Here is a 19,871-nt window from a genome sequence, read left to right as displayed (position 1 = left end):
TTTTGACCACGAGACAAGAATATAATAGCATGAAGCAGATGTTTTTTGATAAACTTGTGGAATGGAAATTCAGTGGTATCATTGAAGATGAGGAGTACAAATACCTGTTGTGTAAATACCCCATGGTGCCAGCATTGTACCTATTGCCCAAGTTACATAAAGATTTGGTGAAACCACCAGGGAGGCCAATTGTCTCCTCAGTGGGTAGCTTACTTGAAAAAACTTCAAGGTACATCGACCACTTTTTACAACCACTAGTCCAGTCTTTGCCATCTTATGTCAAGGATACATCTGACTTCCTCAGAAAAATTAACAACTTTACATGGAATACTGATTATTGGATGATCAGTTTTGATGTCGTCAGTTTGTACACAAGCATTCCCCAAACTTTGGGGCTAGAGGCATGTAGACACTTTCTGAAGGAACGATCTATCTCCCACTGGGGCCACACTAATATGATACTGCAGATGATGCAGATATGTCTTGAAAATAATTTTTTCATATTTGATAAAAAAATGTACAGACAGACACGGGGGACGGCGATGGGTACTTGCTTTGCTCCCAGCTTTGCTGGCCTTTTTATGGGCTGGTGGGAGGAGCAAGTGGTGAGCAACATCTCCCACTTTAGTACCCACGCCGTCCTCTGGCTCCGTTTCATTGATGACATCTTTTGTGTCTGGAAGGGCACTTGCGAACAAGCTCAGGAATTTGAAAAGATCATCAACAATAATGGTCTCAATTTAAAATTCACCAGTTGCATGAGTAAAACTCAACTGGAATTCCTGGATGTCAACCTTGAGGTGAGGGATGGGGTTTTAACAAGCTCCTTATTCCGTAAAAAAACAGCTGGAAATAGTCTCCTACACGCTGAAAGTTGTCACCCGGTTACATTGATAAGAAGCATCCCTTTGGGAGAGCTAACCAGGGCTAAGCGTAATTGCAGCACAGGGCCACACTATGAAAAGGAAAAAGCACTGATGATAGCAAGATTTCGTGAAAGGGGATATTCGAAGGAAATCATCAATCATGCAGTAAAAGAGGTAGATCAGAAGGAAAGAAAAGAACTTCTGATCCCTAAAGAACGTCCTGCAGATGATAAAATCCGATTCATAACCCGGTATGACAGTCAGTCCTGGGAAGTGAGACGGAGTTTACTGAAATTTTGGGACATCCTTAAACTGGATAAAGATTTGTGTGAGGTCATACACGATACACCATCAGTGACTTACATGAAGGCTAAATCACTAAGAGACACACTAAGCACGACATTAATCAGAGAAAGTCCTAAGAGTAATGCAATACATGGATTTTTTCCGTGTAAACGTTGCAAAGCTTGCAAGACCAGTAAGAATTGCAAATCGATAGTGATTTCCAAAGATCAGGAGGCACATAAGATCACTAAACATTTGAGCTGCACGACGGATCATGCTATCTATGCACTACACTGTCCGTGTGACAAATTTTATATTGGGTGCACCACAAAGCAGGCCAAACTCAGAGTACTAGAACATCTAAGAGCAATAAAAAACTTGAACCACCAATACCCAGTAGCAAGGCACTTTGCGGCAGTACACAATCAGAATCCTAATCTGCTGACATTTACAGTGCTAGACTGTGTGGAAAATAAAGAGAGAGGTGGAAACAGATGGCTAGAGTTACGGAAACTTGAGTCCAAATATATAATTAAATATAACACCATTCAACCGATTGGGCACAACCTTGGGGAAGAACTAGCAGTACACTTGTATGAGTAATTTAAGGAATCAAGTAATCTCTGTCGCGTCTTTTAAACAATGTAGAATCTTTTAAAGAAAGTTGATTTTAATAGCACTGGTTATAGTTATTTGCACATATATGATGAGAATACACAGGCTGAATGTGGTTTGTTTGGTTTCTTGCAGGAAAGGATGGCACGCCCACTTGGGCAGAACTTAGACTCGACATTATGAACATTTTTGTGGTGGTTAAAAGCCCACTTGGGCGGAGATTTTCGTTGTAACAACTTATCAGAACAAGCATACGTATAATTTTCTGACATATATTTTGTCATGAGATAAATGTGACACATGATGTTAACTAAAAGCCTAGATATGTAAAAAGCCCACTTGGGCGGGGATTTTCTTTGTAACAACCTATGCAGAACAAGCATATGTATAATTTTCTGACATTTATATTTTTTCATGAGACAAATGTAACACACGATGTTAATTATATGCTTGGATATGTAGCCACAAAGCCATTAATTTATTTTATTTTATGTTAACAACTGAAATGACTGAAAACAAACTCAATGATACATTGTAGCCCGATTGCAGTATCTCTTCATTGTCTATGGGCACGTGATGCATGACAGAATGCATCTGGGTGTTTACTTTAAAAGTTTGGTGAAATGATGTTACTCCACCCGTGACCAAGAGGTAGGCTTACCTCGAAACGCGTTGGGGCTGTTTATTTTTGCCAATTAAACCTTGAGCACTTAAAACTCAATTTGGGCTTCGACTCTGGTTTCTACATACAGGACCATACCAGTTTTCTTGACTTATATATATATATATATATATATATATATATATATATATATAAATATATATAAATATATATATATATATATTTATATATATATGAGCAGTAGCTATTCTTCCTTGCCACAACCACTGCAAGCACGGACACGGACCAGCAGGTAGGTGCAGAATTTTTTTTTCTGTATGTCGCCATATATATATATATATATGGGGACATACAGTAGGTAGCAGTATGGGACATGGAGGTAGCAGAACTGCAAATTCCAGGATCTCCATTCCTGGTCCAAGAGCCCGCCCTGCAGGATTGGGGGCCCCCAGAAAAGTGGAGTTTGTTTGGTGTCATATATATATATATATATACACACACACACACACACATATATATATATACATCCTGCAGAGAAAATACTGTATTCTTTCAAGTTCTACTCAATATTCTTTATTATAGTATTTGAGGTTGGTTGACATTGTTATTTGGCCCTTATATACCAAGTTGTTAAGAGTTTAATCAAGGTTCTGTCTATATGAGTTCTGTTGTAAGACGGTTTGATATTTGAGTTTTCACCAGAGTTATATAAATCCTTTATTTCTCAATCAAATTTGATAATGCCAACTCTACTCTGTAGTCTCTCATGAGCTTTGTATCATAAATTGTGTGCGGTGAAGAAGTCTATTGGCAATTGACAAAACTGTAAGAGAGGTATTCATCACATAAAAACTGACAATAAACTAGAAATGGGGAATACAAGAGAAGACTTACAAAGTTAGCATTTTTGTATTCCTGAAATTACAAACATATACAATAGATACAATAGGGCAATATAAGCCCCCGCGGTGTGGGGGGGGGGGGGGCATCTCTATGGGGCCCGGTCTGGCACGGTGCACAGGCAATAGATGTTAAAAGTGTTGAAGTACTGAAAAATAATATAACGGAAAAACTGGCAAATATCTAAAGATGACATGCACATATTTGTAAAAAAAATATCCCATGAGAAAAACAGCCCACGGTACAAATAAATTAGAAAAACGTAAAAATAAATCAAAAACTTAAAGCAGAGATTGGACTACTAGCCCTGGCTTTGAAGTAGACAAGTGCAAGACCAAAATTACATACTGTAGGCTGTGGTAGGCAGACACAAAATGTAAAAGCTACATAAAAATAAAAATAAACAAAAGATGAAGAGGGCTGACCAAAAGCACACAACATTATTTGGAAAAACATGTAAAATTCTATACTTACAATAGCCCCAGGATAGTAGCCGCCAACAGTCACATTTTGGGTTCGAGTTGTTGCTGCAAGGCCCACAGTAAGTATTAACATTGACACAATGAGGAGCGACACGGTTACGAAGAGGGAATTTCGGCGTTTTCTATGAAATGACCCTAAAACACACATATCAGAAGTAGCAATTTTAATTAATTAGGAAAATAAAAGTGAGCTTCAATAGTCAGTCAGACATAAGTCATTATTCGGAATACATAAATCCATAAAAGCATCAAACAGCTTGAATAGTTATTTTATAAAGTACTTCCTGCCAATACATTGAGTAAGTGTAAGCCTTTATTATTCATTTCAAACTTTATTTAGGTGGTGACTAGAGTTCATGGCATTACTATACCGGAACCAAATGAATGGACTCTTGTGCATGCACATAACTGGTTATTGAACACTGCTTTATTTTCATTTGAATGTTGTTTTCATTTAAACTGATTTCAAGAAAGGGGAGAAAATAAAAAATAGGCCACGAGGCATAACATCATTGAAAGAGGTTATGGAAGAGAATGAGTTCAGGCCAAAATCTTATATTTGAATGGAAGGCAGTCAATAACTAAAGCCAGCCATCTTACACTACAGGAAAGTGGTAACCGTTTGCCATTGGATATTGAGGGGTGCAACTCTGTAGGACTAGAATGGATCTAATAGGTAGGAGCATAAGGCCGGCGACTGTGGCGCTAAGAAGAAATGTAACATTTTGGAAAACCCTACCAATGGCTTTCAGTTGCAGGCGAAATGGCCCTCTCAAAAGTGCTGATCTTGTATTACTCCATGACCATTCTCGTAAACTAGCAAGGGGACTGTTGCATGACATGGACACTATATTACTGGCCTTTATCAGGGCCACAATCAGCGGGAGAGTGGCACCAGGCAAACTCCAGCTCCAGGCATGCAAGGGCGGAACAATTGCACTGGACTTTGGGTATTACTATTTAGTAGCACAGATACAATGGGCAGGACTTGGGTGGAGTAGAGAATATCTCACCCCACCAAGGAAACATTTAACACACCACTTTTAGCCTTAATGACGATTTTGTTGAAGCCCAAAGAAAGGGCAGAAGAGATAGTAGATTACTGGGAGTATTTTAATACTGCTGGGCGAGATGCCAACAAAGAACGCACACACAGGTGACGGACAGCCCGATGCTTACCCTGAGATGTATACAAGCCCTTCTACATGATGGACACTGGAGTGACGTAATGATATGGGCAGACAAAAGAGAGGTGAAGGATCTGTATGAAGGAGTACTCCCAGTGGAATCTGAAGAATTGAAGAGGGACCAAAAGTTGTCAGCCGAACATTGGTTATCCCAGGCTGCCATTAGTGCGGCAATGCGTAAACTGTGGAAGATGGTTCACAGTGAGCTTCCAGCTCATCAGGGCCTCAGAGCAATATGCTCCACCAACAGCAGTCCTACAGTAGTAAACTCATGCATTGAGCATAGCTGAACCAGAATATGAAGGGGCAAGTTGCCACTAGATCCAAAACATAATAGTAAATAAGATATGAGAAATATACAGAGTGAAGCCCCAGAAATCATAGGAAATGCCTGATTCAAACTAATACACTTCTATCACATAGACAGAACATATATCACTCCCAAAAGAATTAATAGATTCTACCCAGATGCATACGCCAAATGGCCCTGGAGTGGAGGCGTAGACTTGGACATTTGTCCTATGGTGTGGGGTTGATAAGGACTGTCACATTAAAGAAAACAAGGTTATTGAATACAATGACAGACAGGAACATAGTAAAAGCTCCAGAGGCCTGAATCTTGGGGCTGTACGCATATCCAAAGGGTAAGAAAGTAACCAGCAGATTCATTGACCCGACACTAGTCCTAATGAAGCAGCAAGTTGCGATGAGTTGGACAGTAGAGGGCCCAGTCTGCATGTATGGCACAAGGAGGTACTGAAACTGACCAGATGTGAAAACACCTTGTTACACACAGTAGCAACACCAGGGAACAGGAAAACTGACACAGCTAGGGCTGAGGACACAATCTTGTCTCCAATGCCTGAATGTGAAGGACAGAGTAAAACTAACACACAGAAACAGTGAGAGAGGGCCACATAACGATATGCCCCCACACTGGCTACTGGAAGAGGGAAATGAGGCAGCAACCACACATAGCAAGTGACCTATAGATGGAGATCATGCACATAGGATCATAAGAGTTACTCTTCTGATCCTATGTGTGTGATCTCTATATATAAGCCTCTTCAAGAGTACACACTGAGAAGACCCCTGTGGAGACCTCAAGTTTAAAAATAATTGGATTGATAGTTTCAAGGAGTAATTAATATTATTATTATTAATTACATTTGTAAGGCGCAACGGCTACCCAACAAAAAGGGTTTCCCGGCGCCGGCTAGTCCAAGGAATAGGTAGTAGCTTAGAGATTATTAGTTGAAAAGCCAGATTCTTAAGGATTTGCAGAATTGGACAAACGCTGTTTCATTCCGAATTAAGGTGGGAAGTGAGTTCCATAGGGAAGGACCGAGGTGTGCAAACGCTCGTCCGCCCATCCGAGATAGTTTCTATAGTAAATGTGTACAACACTGGAAATGAGATGACAAACAGAATATGCCAACTTGAGATGATGCTAGTTGTAAAGAACAAAATGTGTAAAAATTGTGACCTGTTGATTATAATAGTATTGTTCTTATATGTTGTGCATTACAAAACTATAAAACATCTGTTGTACCATTGCAAACACTGCAGGCGTCTAACTGCATCCTCCAGGTGACAGCAGACATCATGTACCAACGAGATTGTGCTACTCAAACAAATGATGGGCGAAATGCTGAATGAATCATACATTCACCCCCAGTCAAGAGATTTGGGTTAAATCCATTGTTCTTTTGCCCACTACGCCACCCCAGTTTAGACCCAGCCATATACAAATCAGTCTTGACCCTGTGCCTCATGGGGACAGTCCAGGCCGAACTGCCAAGCCATGTCTTCCCTGACCGGACACAAGCTTCAGAGGACCGGTTTCTGGGCATTACCCTTCATCAGCCAGGCTAGCTTGAATCCAGTGGCACAGTGAGCAAGGGACCCATATCTGGGCATACCCATCCCACTTAGGGTGAAATGTGCTACTCAAACAAACCAACAATGTTGTGACACAAGACAAAATAAAACAATGAAAAGTAACTATAAGAAGGCTATAAAATAAAATAAAAGGCAGGACTCACTGAAATTAAAGCAGACCCACAAAGGTCATGTAGACATGATGTAAGAACTCACACAGTTTATTGACGCTGCAACTCATTTTGACAACAAAATATGTGAATGAAAGGCAGTTCTAAACTTCTTTAAACTGGAGATGCAAAGCAAATTATTATCACAATTAAAGTAAAAGACAGAGAAAAAATATTTCTCAAGAGAATATTATTCGCTCCAGTCACTACACATTACACTAATGGAAAGCTGAAATAATCCAGTACATACAGCCATCTTCTTGTGACACAGGCCTCTGCCTGGCAAGGCTCTTCAAGGAGAAGAGAAACAAAATCTTCCTTGTACCTCAACTAGTATAAACACATCTACAGAAACAGGAATCCTGCAGATGCTTTACCAGCATATAGTAGTAAATATAGATATATGTTACCATTAAAATGCACCTTACATCTAAAAGTAACCCCATCCCAAAACCAATATTATGTCCCTCAGCCTGCGGCCAATATCTAATTCCACATGCCAAAACCAGTGTCCCATTATCATAAGTAGTAAAAATACCAGAAACCTGTATTAGAATAATGTTCAAAAACACTTAGGGCCCGATTCACAGAACTAACTTAAGCCAAAATCCTAAACTTACTACCATTTTGGTATTCACAGAAGGCACTTACTCATTTTGGTATTCACAGAAGGCACTTACTCATTTCGGTATTCACAGAAGTTAGGAGTCCTAACTTTAGGATTCCTAAATGCCTTCTGTGAATACCAAAAGTCTTAAAGTTAGGATTTTTCTCAGTTTAGGAGCAGTAAAGTTAGGACTTCTAACTTTAGGACTCCTAAATGCCTTCTGTGAATACCGAAAGTCTTAAAGTTAGGATTTTTCTCAGTTTAGGAGTAGTAAAGTTAGGACTCCTAAATGCCTTCTTTGAATACCGAAAGTCTTAAAGTTAGGATTTTTCTCAGGTTAGGAGCCCTAAAGTTAGGAGTCCTAACTTTACTACTCCTAAACTGAGAGAAATCCTAACTTCAAGACTTTCGGAATTCACAGAAGGCATTTAGGAGTCCTAAAGTTAGGAGTCTTTACTTTACTACTCCTAAACTAAGAAAAATCCTAACTTTAATACTTTCGGTATTCACAGAAGGCATTTAGGAGTCCTAAAGTTAGGACTCCTAACTTCTGTGAATACCGAAATGAGTAAGTGCCTTCTGTGAATACTAAAATGAGTAAGTGCCGTCTGTGAATACCAAAATGAGTAAGTGCCTTCTGTGAATACCAAAATGGTAGTAAGTTTAGGATTTTGTCTTAAGGTAGTTCTGTGAATCGCGCCCTTAGAAACAAATAATTAACGGCTTGTTTGATATTACAACTAATTTGACTTGCTGATAATATCAGCACTGGTTCCTAGGTATATTTTCAGCTGGGTTATTACCTGTAATGGATTTTCTTTGTTTATTACCTTTTGGCTAGGTGCTTTCACAGAAGCAGGCACCTGTGACCACTCACTCTGCGGGCTACATCTGCTCAGCAGTAGGGCTGCGGGACCTCCCTCTGTGAAACTCTCCCCTGTGGGTCTTCCTTCCTGCTTTACACCAAGAGGCAGTAGGGTGGCAAGAAGAGCTGACACTGCTGTAGAGAGTCCATTGGTCAGCACAGAACGTTTTCTTCATACTACCCACCTGCACACAAACGCAGCAGGTGGACTGGAATGCAACTGTCCAGTTGACAAGTAACAAGTCGTTGAGGTACATATATCTTTTATTTTGGAGTTTTATACAGTGCAAACTCGACCTGAAGGTATTGGAGTGCTTTACATGAGCACCATTTGCGTTACAGATAGGCATATTCATTTTTGTTAGGCACAGGGAGATTAACCTCTTCCACGCTCTTGACGGAACCATTCCATCATGAGCCACGGGTGGGCGGTGCTGGTGACGGAACGGTTCCGTCACGGCCCGCTCGCCGCGCCTGCGTGGCGCGAATTCCGCGCCTGCGCTGAGCGTTCTGAAGAGCGGGCGGGGCCGTGACGGAACCGTTCCATCACAAGCACAGCTCACCCGCGAGCCGTGACGGAGCGGTTCCGTCAGAAGCACGGAACCGCCGCGCGGCCGCCCCACCCCCTTAGCGCTGTGGCGGAATAGCCGCCGCAGCGAAGGGGTTAAGAGATTTGCCCAGAATCACAGGATGTTGAAGGTCATGAGACTCAAACCCGGTTCCCTAGATTCGAGGTCGACCACCCTAGTCGTTAGGCCACATCCTCGTCCCAATGTTGCCCAAACTGAAAACAAATAGGATGACGCATCGCTGCTGAAAACATGGCAAGCCTGGGAGAGAAACACATTTCAAACCCCTTTTGGGAGCACTCAATGGATGGGACATGAACCCAATAACACATGGAATGTTGAAGTCACAGCTCACCACCAGCAGCCCCTCAGCTTCAGCTGCAGATCAGGTCATTTGATGCAACATTCTTCTTTCCACCCAGTCTGGCGGGTTCTGCTCCTTAGCCATGAAAGACACATTTTGAATTCCTGGCTGATTGACACTTGTGCTCACTTTCAGCATCATCTGTTTGTGCTAGATTTTTTCTTCCAAAGTACTTTTTAAGATTCTGCTGTTATATTTTATCTTTTACTTAAGACCCAGGTATAAACTGCCAGTTTCACCATGTCCCTTGTTCGTCTGAACAGTCGTTGCCACTGTAGAATCCAAACAAGGATGTGACGTAGGTAAACAAAGGCCGCAGGTGTCGAAACATATAGTTTAATTTACAAGTTCACAGAACACACAGAGCACAACTAAAAGTAATGGGTGTATCAGACACCCCATCAAGTGCCTAGATGTAAGCTCAGCCCTTGACTCAATCTGGCTTTTAAGTGTCACAGATAGAACCAGACTGCATAGAGCAGTATGATATCACATGTAGGTTGACATCATGGTTCACGGATGATATACCACTTTCACCAGGGACTCTGGTAAAACACAGAAAAGGATGCCACACGTATCTATGATGCAGCGACTGCTGATGCAGTGTCAAGCCCATATTTTACATAGAAGGCACTGTGCCTGTTTACGCCATGCTACGCCTTTTAAAAGGTGCGCTACGATGAATGTGCTGCTCCCAGGGCACCCGTGCACTCACACCTGCTCTGGAAGCAGCGCAGTCAGTGAAATACAGAACGTCCGCTTACAAGCCGCTCTGTGTTTTACAGTGCGGGCAACAGCTTCTTGCACTTTAGAGAGCGAACAAAGCTCGCCCTACAGGCGGTGAGACACTGAACTCGCCTGCAGGGGAACCCTAAGGGCATGTTCTCCTCTTTGCCCCCATCCATAATAGGGTGCAGGCACAGAGGCACAGTGATTCTCTCATTTCCATGGGGTCAAATGTCCATGCAAGCCAGGGAATGCCCTTTCACAACAGCGCTGACACTACATCTGCGACCGCGTTGATATAGTATTATCGATAGAGCTGCACAAGCATTTGTGGCCTCTTCTGTAATACCAAAGTGCCCCTGGGGTGCACAAAGTGAGCATGCACCCCCACTGCAACCCCCAGGGCACTTTGCATAATATGGCCCAAGACGTATAGCAGTGAGGTATACCACCATTATACATGGTTAGTTCATCAGTCAGTGAGCATATATTCTCTTTCCAACATTTAACTTTTTTTGCCATGGTCACCCTTCCTTCCGGACCCATTCACAAAGATATTTCCACACTGAAGTCACACTTTGGTGTAGAAATAGTAGCATCCAGAAGTGCAAATTCAACTTTGTGATACACAAAATATTACGCTATACACTCAATGAATTACTCCAGAGCAACGTAATTAATGTGTGAATAAATCTACTCAAAGGGGCAGGTTGTGGTGTCAGAATGAGGACACCAAATAAACACCCACAAAATCGAAAAAATTACAACAATTGGTATTTTGAGTATATACATGGACAAGGTGGGAAATGGCAGGGAGCGCCTCTAAAATGGGTGGGCTGCAGGAAAATGGGTTTCTCCACAAGAAAAGATGTTTCCTGGTAGGAAACAAAATATTCTTTAAAATTGCACATATCCTAAATTCAGAAATTTACACATGCTACATTTCTGAAAGCCCAAATATCTATTGTAAGCACAACTAAGCAGGAGGAAATGTGTTTTAAATGAAGAATACTGCTGCCGGTGCAAATTTCTGACTTTCTTCATGACGTGAGCAAACTTCAGCTAAGAAATATCTCAGTGGAAGCATATTTTTTTCTGGTTTATACAGGTTTAAGGGCACGTAGGCCTATTATTTAGCAATAAGTCAAGGGAACTAACCTGTGTCCTGGGATGGTAAAGATTAGGGGCCTCATTTATGAGAAATGACGTATCGCTGCGTGAAAGCAGAGATGCGTCACTTCTCAGTGCGCACTTCTTGCAACATTCCTGATGCGTCATATTTACAGTATGCCGCATCATGTCGCAAGGAGTTACAGATACGTCTGTATTTCTGCGTTACTTCTATGACCCTTTCTTGCATCAATACGCCCCCCTTGCATACATTATACCTGGCGCAGGTATAATCTGGCGCAGAGGTTTACAAAGTGACGCATCTACCTAGATGCGTCACTTTGTAAATATGGCGCAACAAGACGCATTTTTTACGCCACTGCTGCGTCACAAAAAGTGACGCACCGGCGGCGTAAAAGTGACGCACAGCCTCATAAATGAGGCCTCAGGTGAGCAGGTGTGGCAAATTCAGACAACTTAAGTATCACTCAGGAATAACAAGGCTCATTTCTTTTAGGATGACCCCACTCTCAGCTTGCCTAAATGGCCCCATTGACTTACATGGGATCTCACATGGGAATCGCGTCTTTTTCTGTCAAGACTTGTTTTTGCCCAGAACCCTCAAATCTCACTTTTGTTTCCTCCTACAACGAGGGATGACCTTCAGAACCATATTCTTACCAAGGGGATCTCTTCTTGTATGAGGGCCATTAGACACCATATACAATTGGTTGTAAAATAGGCCTTGTAAAATCGCCAAGGCAAAGCTTCTAGAAGGATAAAGAAAGGGAGTCATTCAGGACATTGGGGGAAAATATTCTGGGCAACCTACAGGGCCCACCCTAAATGAGGCCAAAGTACATTGGGAAAATGGCATCTAGCAGGATCTCCTGGAGGCCGCAGCAGACAACGACCAGAAGAAATTCAAGTTGTTGGTAGTTTAGGCAACGGGAGAACGTGCAAACCGGCAGAGTCCTCATTGTGAATGGGTTGCCCTCTTTGGAAATTTATTTTCAACACTCCAGGAAATAGAAAAAAAGTGGCTGCGCCCAGAGATGACAAGCTGTCAGCTGAATCCCAATTGGATGTTATTAGCCTGGAGGGACCGTGCTGTAGCCTCCTTTGGACAAGGGAATGCGCCGGGACTTGACAAGATCCCTGCTGAAGCGCTACAATGAAGTGTTGTTCCTACTCTGCATTCCCCTTGGGTAATATAAGCAAAGCTTCCAAAAGGGAGGCAGTTTCACGTATGTGCACCAGGTGGCACTACTTCCACATTAAATTAAAAGCAGTTTACAATTAAATGTTTCGGATTCGGTCGGCCCTAAAGAGAACGAAAAGAGGATAAATAAAATGGACGAAGTTATTTCTGGAATAGAGGTATCTATTCCATTCACCTCCAACCTATTCCCTTCAGGAGAAGATTTGCAAGTGCAAATCCAGAGCATGTTCGTGTTGCTGCTTCAAACTGGTTAATGGAGCCTGTTCCTACACAGCTGGCTCGTTTTCTTGATCACTGGAACTGTCCATTCCTTTTTCCACTGGACATATAAAGTCGCGTGTACAAAACCTAATGCCACAACTTGATGCTGTCGAAAATATTTTAAACGTGTCACCTGGAATTTCACCCTCGACATCAGAAAATCGTTAATGACATACAAGAAGATGCGTCTCCTTGCAGCGCTGTGCTGTGCTAAGCGGCATTGCAAATCCATACTTCTAAATATGGCCTACTGCTGCTCTCTTCCACTGTGCTGGACACAAACAGGCTGCCTAGCGCCTGGTGCATCATAGTGCAAAGATGTGTGAGTGTGATGTCTAAGACTGGTAGAGCCAGTGCTTAATTTGAGCTGGTACTTTCCAGTGCGGAGCACTGGCACTTAATTGTCAACACCGGCACCTGTGACCGCCTGCCACAAGGTGGCATTGTTTGACTAATTTACAAAGGATCATAACAACAGTTAATTGTTAATTCAATATACATTCAAAATGACTTTTACCTGCTGTTCAAGCCATTCTTATAGCTTTGGAGGCCTGAAATAGATGTGGCACACTGGTAGGAATGTGATGGTTAGTACTTGTGTTGTAACTATCAGTAGCAACATGGCAGGGGCAAGTGTGGTGCAAGCTGCTGTGGCCTCCTGACGAGAGCTATTACGTGCTGGGTAGTATGCTGTAAAGTGCAGGGCGCTGTGAATGTGTAGTAATCATAAACAAATATATGTAACCAGAAACAACACAAGGATTAGAATCCATGCAGAATCCTAAACACTTACTAACTAGGCATTGTGGGCATGATCTCAGTTTTCCACTGTCAAGTGTTTACAACATGGAATCTGCAAGGCAATAAGCAGAAAATTCTGCCCTTAGACAGCACCATGATAAACAAGCATTGGCAAAGACAATAAGTCTCACCCATGCGAGAGCTATTGGCTTTGACATTGTATTTTAGTCATGTTGTGCAGTAGAGCGGCTGCTGTGCAGCATGGCTAAAAGTTAGAAAAAAGCACTATGATGCCAAGCCAGAGCTGGCAACGCCATAACACTTTTTTTTCCTTATGGCGGGCACCGAGCACTTTGCCAGGGCCGGTTTTGGTTCTCAGTCCGGCCCTGGATACTCCGGATCTACAAAGCTACACGCAGGTTGGGGCTTTCAATCGAGGGCTTCAAAATAACAGGCTATTGAATCTGCACTGCCTCACATAGCCTTATGGCATCATGAGTGATCACTCGCTACAAACTGCAATATTTGCCATGTCTGTTTTATTCAAAGTTAGATATATATACACATGTTTACAAAGCTGTATGTTATATGCACTTACAGCTGGGCACCACAATATGGTACAAGGGCTTGGAGAGTGCATGTGACTTTTTTGCACATTAGTGCGAATGATTTGTTATGGATCCCGCACTCCTAGGTAGTTATTTCGAATTTGGTTGTTAAACAAGTGTAACACTGTCGTTGGTGCAATGGATGGTAATCTTGCTGGGCTTCCAAGATCAAGATATATCACCATAAAAATATGTATCCTGTGAACACAAGATGCATTCCATCCATGCACTCCTTTTCAAACTTTCATAAATTTTCGTGCAAATCTTTCTTTGATGTTTGATGATTCATTTATTTATCATTTTGTTCAAGACATATCATTGTATTCATGACTGTTCAACATATTCCATGTCTCAGAAACATTTTTTCACGTTGTTAGTGTTGCCCAATGTATTTCAAGCGTAACGCCCTTCCTCAGGGGGCTTCATAAACTCTAGAAACATTAATCATAAGTCACAATCAGTATCCAAATAAAACAATCTCTGTATGGAAACACGCTTTTATATCAACATGTTACATAGGTGATACCCCACATGCTGTAGTGAAACTAATAAGGTTCGTGGAAATACTCATAAGTGTATTTTATAAAAAATAGGGTGCTCATGTTAAGCTGGTGTAAAGACAAAAAATAGAGACCCAGTGACTGGGCACTGACCTTAATGCATGGAATTTTTCATTCAAGATGTTTAGCTGCAACAAGGTAAATGAAATCTGATTGTAAATACATTACGTGACACGAATGTCTCGTTTCTATGTCAAAAAAGATGCCCATAGTGTCTTACCGGGGTATTGGAACCGTGGAGTTTCCCTCGCTAATCTCGGCGTGCAGCGCTCTATACGGGAGCGCTCTATGGTATATAGATCGTTCGCTGTGTGTTACCATGGTTACCGTACGTACGCAGGTGGCGCTCTGTGTACTCTATGGTAGTGAACGGCGCTAAGAAAACGGCGTGTGTTTACAAAAGTAAACAAGAAAGACGGACTATATCGCTTCCCAGGGAACTCGGGTGCATATGGATATGAGTGTAGAAATGTAAATAGGAAAACATACAAGTGGGGATGTATCAGTTAAAAAGTAATGTTCAAACATAGTAAACATGTTGTATGTGCATAGCAAAACGTACGTAAAATATCATATTTAACAAAATCCTGTGACTAATTCAGTCTAATAATACGAGCTGAAATACATTAGATTTCAAAACCTGTCCATGTTATAAATAACAATGAAAATCCAATCTTTCATTGAGCCCTTTCGGCTGGAGGGTGCATAAGTGGTCTATCCAGAAGGTTTCTCTGCGCAGTAAGTGACTGTTGTTATCTCGGCCCGGCAGGGTTGCCACTTTTTCAAGTATGCAGAATTTGAGTTGGCTTACGTTGTGCTTTGCCTCATTAAAATGTACTGCTATGGTAGATTTGTCATTTTTTAGCCGAATGTTACTTTTATGTTCTACAATTCTGGTCTTTATTTTTCTTTGTGTTTTGCCTACGTATGAGAGTCCGCAGGGGCATCTCAATAAGTAAATGACATTTGAAGTGTCGCATGTTCCAGATACCTTCAACTTTATAGGCGAACCTTTTGTGGGGTGGTTTATAGTATTTCCTTTTATGATTGCAGAGCAATTACCACAGTTATGGCATGGTAGAGTTCCTTTGTAAGTGCCATGTTCTGTTGTTTTCATTTCCTTTACCAATTCTTTCAAATTCTTTGTTCTTTCATACGCAAAGATTGGTTGGTGTCTGAATAAGTTTTTGAAATCCTCTTCAAGTGCGAGCATAGGCCAATGTGTTTTAATGGATTTTTTGATCATAGAGCTGTTTGTAGAGTACTTGGATACAAATACAGATCTGTGTTCATCAATTTTTTCTTTGGGTTTTAATAGGTGATCTCTTTGTAATGTTTCAGCTCTCTGAGAAGCGGAATCCAAGATGGCTTGGGGGTATTCTCGTTTTCTGAATTTTTCCAACATGTCTTCTTTATGTTTTTGATACAATTCCTTTGTGGATGCAATTCTTTTTATTCTTAGTAATTGTGAAAAGGGTAAATGCTGTTTGAGCGGAGTTTGGTGAAAACTTTTGAAATGGAGTAAATGGTTTCTGTCTGTTTTTTTGGTGAATATGGATGTTGTTATGTTGCCATTTTTATTGGTTAATTGTACATCCAAGAATGATAAGGACTCTTTGTCTATAGTGAAGGTGAATTGTATTCTTTCATCAATTTGGTTTAGTAGATCCAATTCCTTGATTAGATTTGCTTTGCTCCCTTTCCATAACACAAAGATATCATCGATGTATCTCTTGTAGAGGATTAGATTGCTGGCCCATTCTTCTTTGTTCAGTATGTGGTCTAATTCATAGCGGTGCATGAACGTGTTAGCATAGGTAGGCGCGGCACAATTGCCCATAGAAGTGCCCGACATTTGTATGTAGAAATGATTCTCCCATTCAAAATAGCTGTGGTATAGCGTAAAGTGTAGTAACTCCATTAGTAGTATCTTGAGTTTTTCTGGTTTATTCTCATGTACGAGAAAACTTTCCACGGCAAATAAGCCTGAATCATGCGGTATGGATGTGTATAATGATTTCACGTCTATACTTGCCATAATCATCTCTGTGGTGAAGTTGCTTTTTTCTGATTCCAAAATATTAAGAAAGTGTGTAGTATCCTTAATATAGGTTGAGCTGTTTTGTACCATGTTTTGAAAATGTTTATCCAAATATTTTCCAACTGGCTCATGAATGGATCCAACTGTAGATACGATGGGTCTTAGTGGTGGTAATGTTTCATGTTTGTGAATCTTAGGTGTCATGTATATATACGGAGTTGCAGGATTGTTTTTTATGAGGTATTCTTTCTCTTTGAGACCTATAGTACCTTGGTCAACTGCATTCTGTATTATGTTGGTGAGAATTTTGATGAATTCTTTTGTAGGGTCTGAGTTGATACGTGTGTACATGTTAGAATCTTGGACATGTTTCTGTACATTTTCTTTGTAGTAACTTGTGTCCATTATCACCAATGCTCCACCTTTTTCTGCTTGGCTTATCGTGATTTGTTGGTTATTCGCTAATTTTCTTAGGATTTGCTTTTCCTTTAGCGGCATGTTGGAGTGTTTTGGTTTTGGTTTTTTGAATATTTCTTCAAGTTCCGTTAGTATAACTTTTTCAAACGCGTCCAAAACTTTGTGGCTCACTGGAGCTATGAATTTACTTTTGGATCTTAAACCCATGAGGGTGTTCTCTTGATTTTGTGTGGTAGTTGCTGTGGGTTCTATCACGTTAGTGAAAAAGTGTCTTAACCTTAATGATCTGAGAAATTTGTATACACAAACTTTTGTCTCCAGTAGATTAGAATGGTATGTGGGAACATATGAGGATCCTTTTTGTAATGTCTGTAATTCTTGATTGCTCATTTGGTACTGAGATATGTTTATGACAAGGCTTTCTGACTCCTTGTGCTTTTGGCAACTGGAGCGCTTTCTGTTTGTGCGTTTGCTCCTCCTGGTTCTATTTCCTGTCCAGTGCTTACCTCTAAAAAAGGTGCCGGTGTTTGTTGAACACTAGATGTACTAGCTGTTTGTTTATCGGTTGTTGTACTTGATTGAGCAGTGCGTGGGTCTTTTGGTTGCCCTGGTTTAGGTCTCCTGTTGTCCCAATGGGGACGTCTTTGTTGCGAATCGTCAGAAGATGTGTCATCTGTGGATTTGTCAGTGTTAGGTCTCTGTTGTCGCCTTTTTGCATATATCTCTGCCCATGAGTATACTTCTCCCAATCGGTAATCTGTTGTATCTCTTTTGAATTTTCTTAATTTCCTGTCATTTATTTCTTTGGTGTATTCATCCAGTTTTTTGTTGGTGTCTATCAGAATTTGGTCCCATTCCTCCTTTGTTACTAATTTGTTTAATTCGTCTTTAGTTTGTGCAACTTCTTTTGTCAATTCCTCTATTAGTTTCGCTAACTCTTCAATAATCAATAAAATTAAGTCCAAGGAACATTTATTTAGGATAGCATGCCATCGTTCTGTGAACCTTGCGTTGTTCTTACATAATGTAGATTTTAAGGATATTCTCAAGCCTCGAGGTATTCTTTGTGCCTTATGATATTTTATCAAGGTACTCGCATGAAGTTTTTGATTTACAATACGTTTTGATATGTACAAAAGTTGTTTCAAGTTTGTTTCTTTAGAGCCAATACTAGGACTTATGTCTTCTGTTTCTTCTATGAGGGAGTAGATCCGACTAGTGTCATCTTCTGTAAATGCTAGGGTTTCTGCCCTTTGTTCTGTGGTATGTGCTATATCTACAAATTGCATTTCTGGTGGTGCCGGGAACCTTTTAGCTCAGAAGGTTATAAATGCGAATGATTTGTTATGGATCCCGCACTCCTAGGTAGTTATTTCGAATTTGGTTGTTAAACAAGTGTAACACTGTCGTTGGTGCAATGGATGGTAATCTTGCTGGGCTTCCAAGATCAAGATATATCACCATAAAAATATGTATCCTGTGAACACAAGATGCATTCCATCCATGCACTCCTTTTCAAACTTTCATAAATTTTCGTGCAAATCTTTCTTTGATGTTTGATGATTCATTTATTTATCATTTTGTTCAAGACATATCATTGTATTCATGACTGTTCAACATATTCCATGTCTCAGAAACATTTTTTCACGTTGTTAGTGTTGCCCAATGCATTTCAAGCGTAACGCCCTTCCTCAGGGGGCTTCATAAACTCTAGAAACATTAATCATAAGTCACAATCAGTATCCAAATAAAACAATCTCTGTATGGAAACACGCTTTTATATCAACATGTTACATAGGTGATACCCCACATGCTGTAGTGAAACTAATAAGGTTCGTGGAAACACTCATAAGTGTATTTTATAAAAAATAGGGTGCTCATGTTAAGCTGGTGTAAAGACAAAAAATAGAGACCCAGTGACTGGGCACTGACCTTAATGCATGGAATTTTTCATTCAAGATGTTTAGCTGCAACAAGGTAAATGAAATCTGATTGTAAATACATTACGTGACACGAATGTCTCGTTTCTATGTCAAAAAAGATGCCCATAGTGTCTTACCGGGGTATTGGAACCGTGGAGTTTCCCTCGCTAATCTCGGCGTGCAGCGCTCTATACGGGAGCGCTCTATGGTATATAGATCGTTCGCTGTGTGTTACCATGGTTACCGTACGTAAGCAGGTGGCGCTCTGTGTACTCTATGGTAGTGAACGGCGCTAAGAAAACGGCGTGTGTTTACAAAAGTAAACAAGAAAGACGGACTATATCGCTTCCCAGGGAACTCGGGTGCATATGGATATGAGTGTAGAAATGTAAATAGGAAAACATACAAGTGGGGATGTATCAGTTAAAAAGTAATGTTCAAACATAGTAAACATGTTGTATGTGCATAGCAAAACGTACGTAAAATATCATATTTAACAAAATCCTGTGACTAATTCAGTCTAATAATACGATGTCCATGTTATAAATAACAATGATTTTCATTGTTATTTATAACATGGACAGGTTTTGAAATCTAATGTATTTCAGCTCGTATTATTAGACTGAATTAGTCACAGGATTTTGTTAAATATGATATTTTACGTACGTTTTGCTATGCACATACAACATGTTTACTATGTTTGAACATTACTTTTTAACTGATACATCCCCACTTGTATGTTTTCCTATTTACATTTCTACACTCATATCCATATGCACCCGAGTTCCCTGGGAAGCGATATAGTCCGTCTTTCTTGTTTACTTTTGTAAACACACGCCGTTTTCTTAGC

The 19,871-nt window shown here is 40.7% G+C and overlaps 1 protein-coding gene across 2 annotated transcripts in view; it reads right to left on the bottom strand.

Annotated features, from left to right (window-relative positions):
- Window positions 1–19,871, bottom strand: part of TMEM255A (transmembrane protein 255A) — a 290,132-nt gene that overhangs the window by 151,793 nt on the left and 118,468 nt on the right. For both annotated transcript variants that reach the window (XM_086918520.1, XM_086918521.1), the window contains exon 2: window positions 3,763–3,905. In XM_086918520.1, the coding sequence (XP_086774646.1) occupies window positions 3,763–3,905 (143 nt within the window). The remainder of the gene's footprint in view (window positions 1–3,762; window positions 3,906–19,871) is intronic.

The sequence above is a fragment of the Lissotriton vulgaris genome, chromosome 4_1 (genome assembly GCF_964263255.1).
Source record: "Lissotriton vulgaris chromosome 4_1, aLisVul1.2, whole genome shotgun sequence".
NCBI lineage: Eukaryota > Metazoa > Chordata > Amphibia > Caudata > Salamandridae > Lissotriton > Lissotriton vulgaris.
The sequence above is the reverse complement of the archived record's forward strand: the minus strand, read 5'-3'. Positions and strand labels throughout refer to the sequence as shown.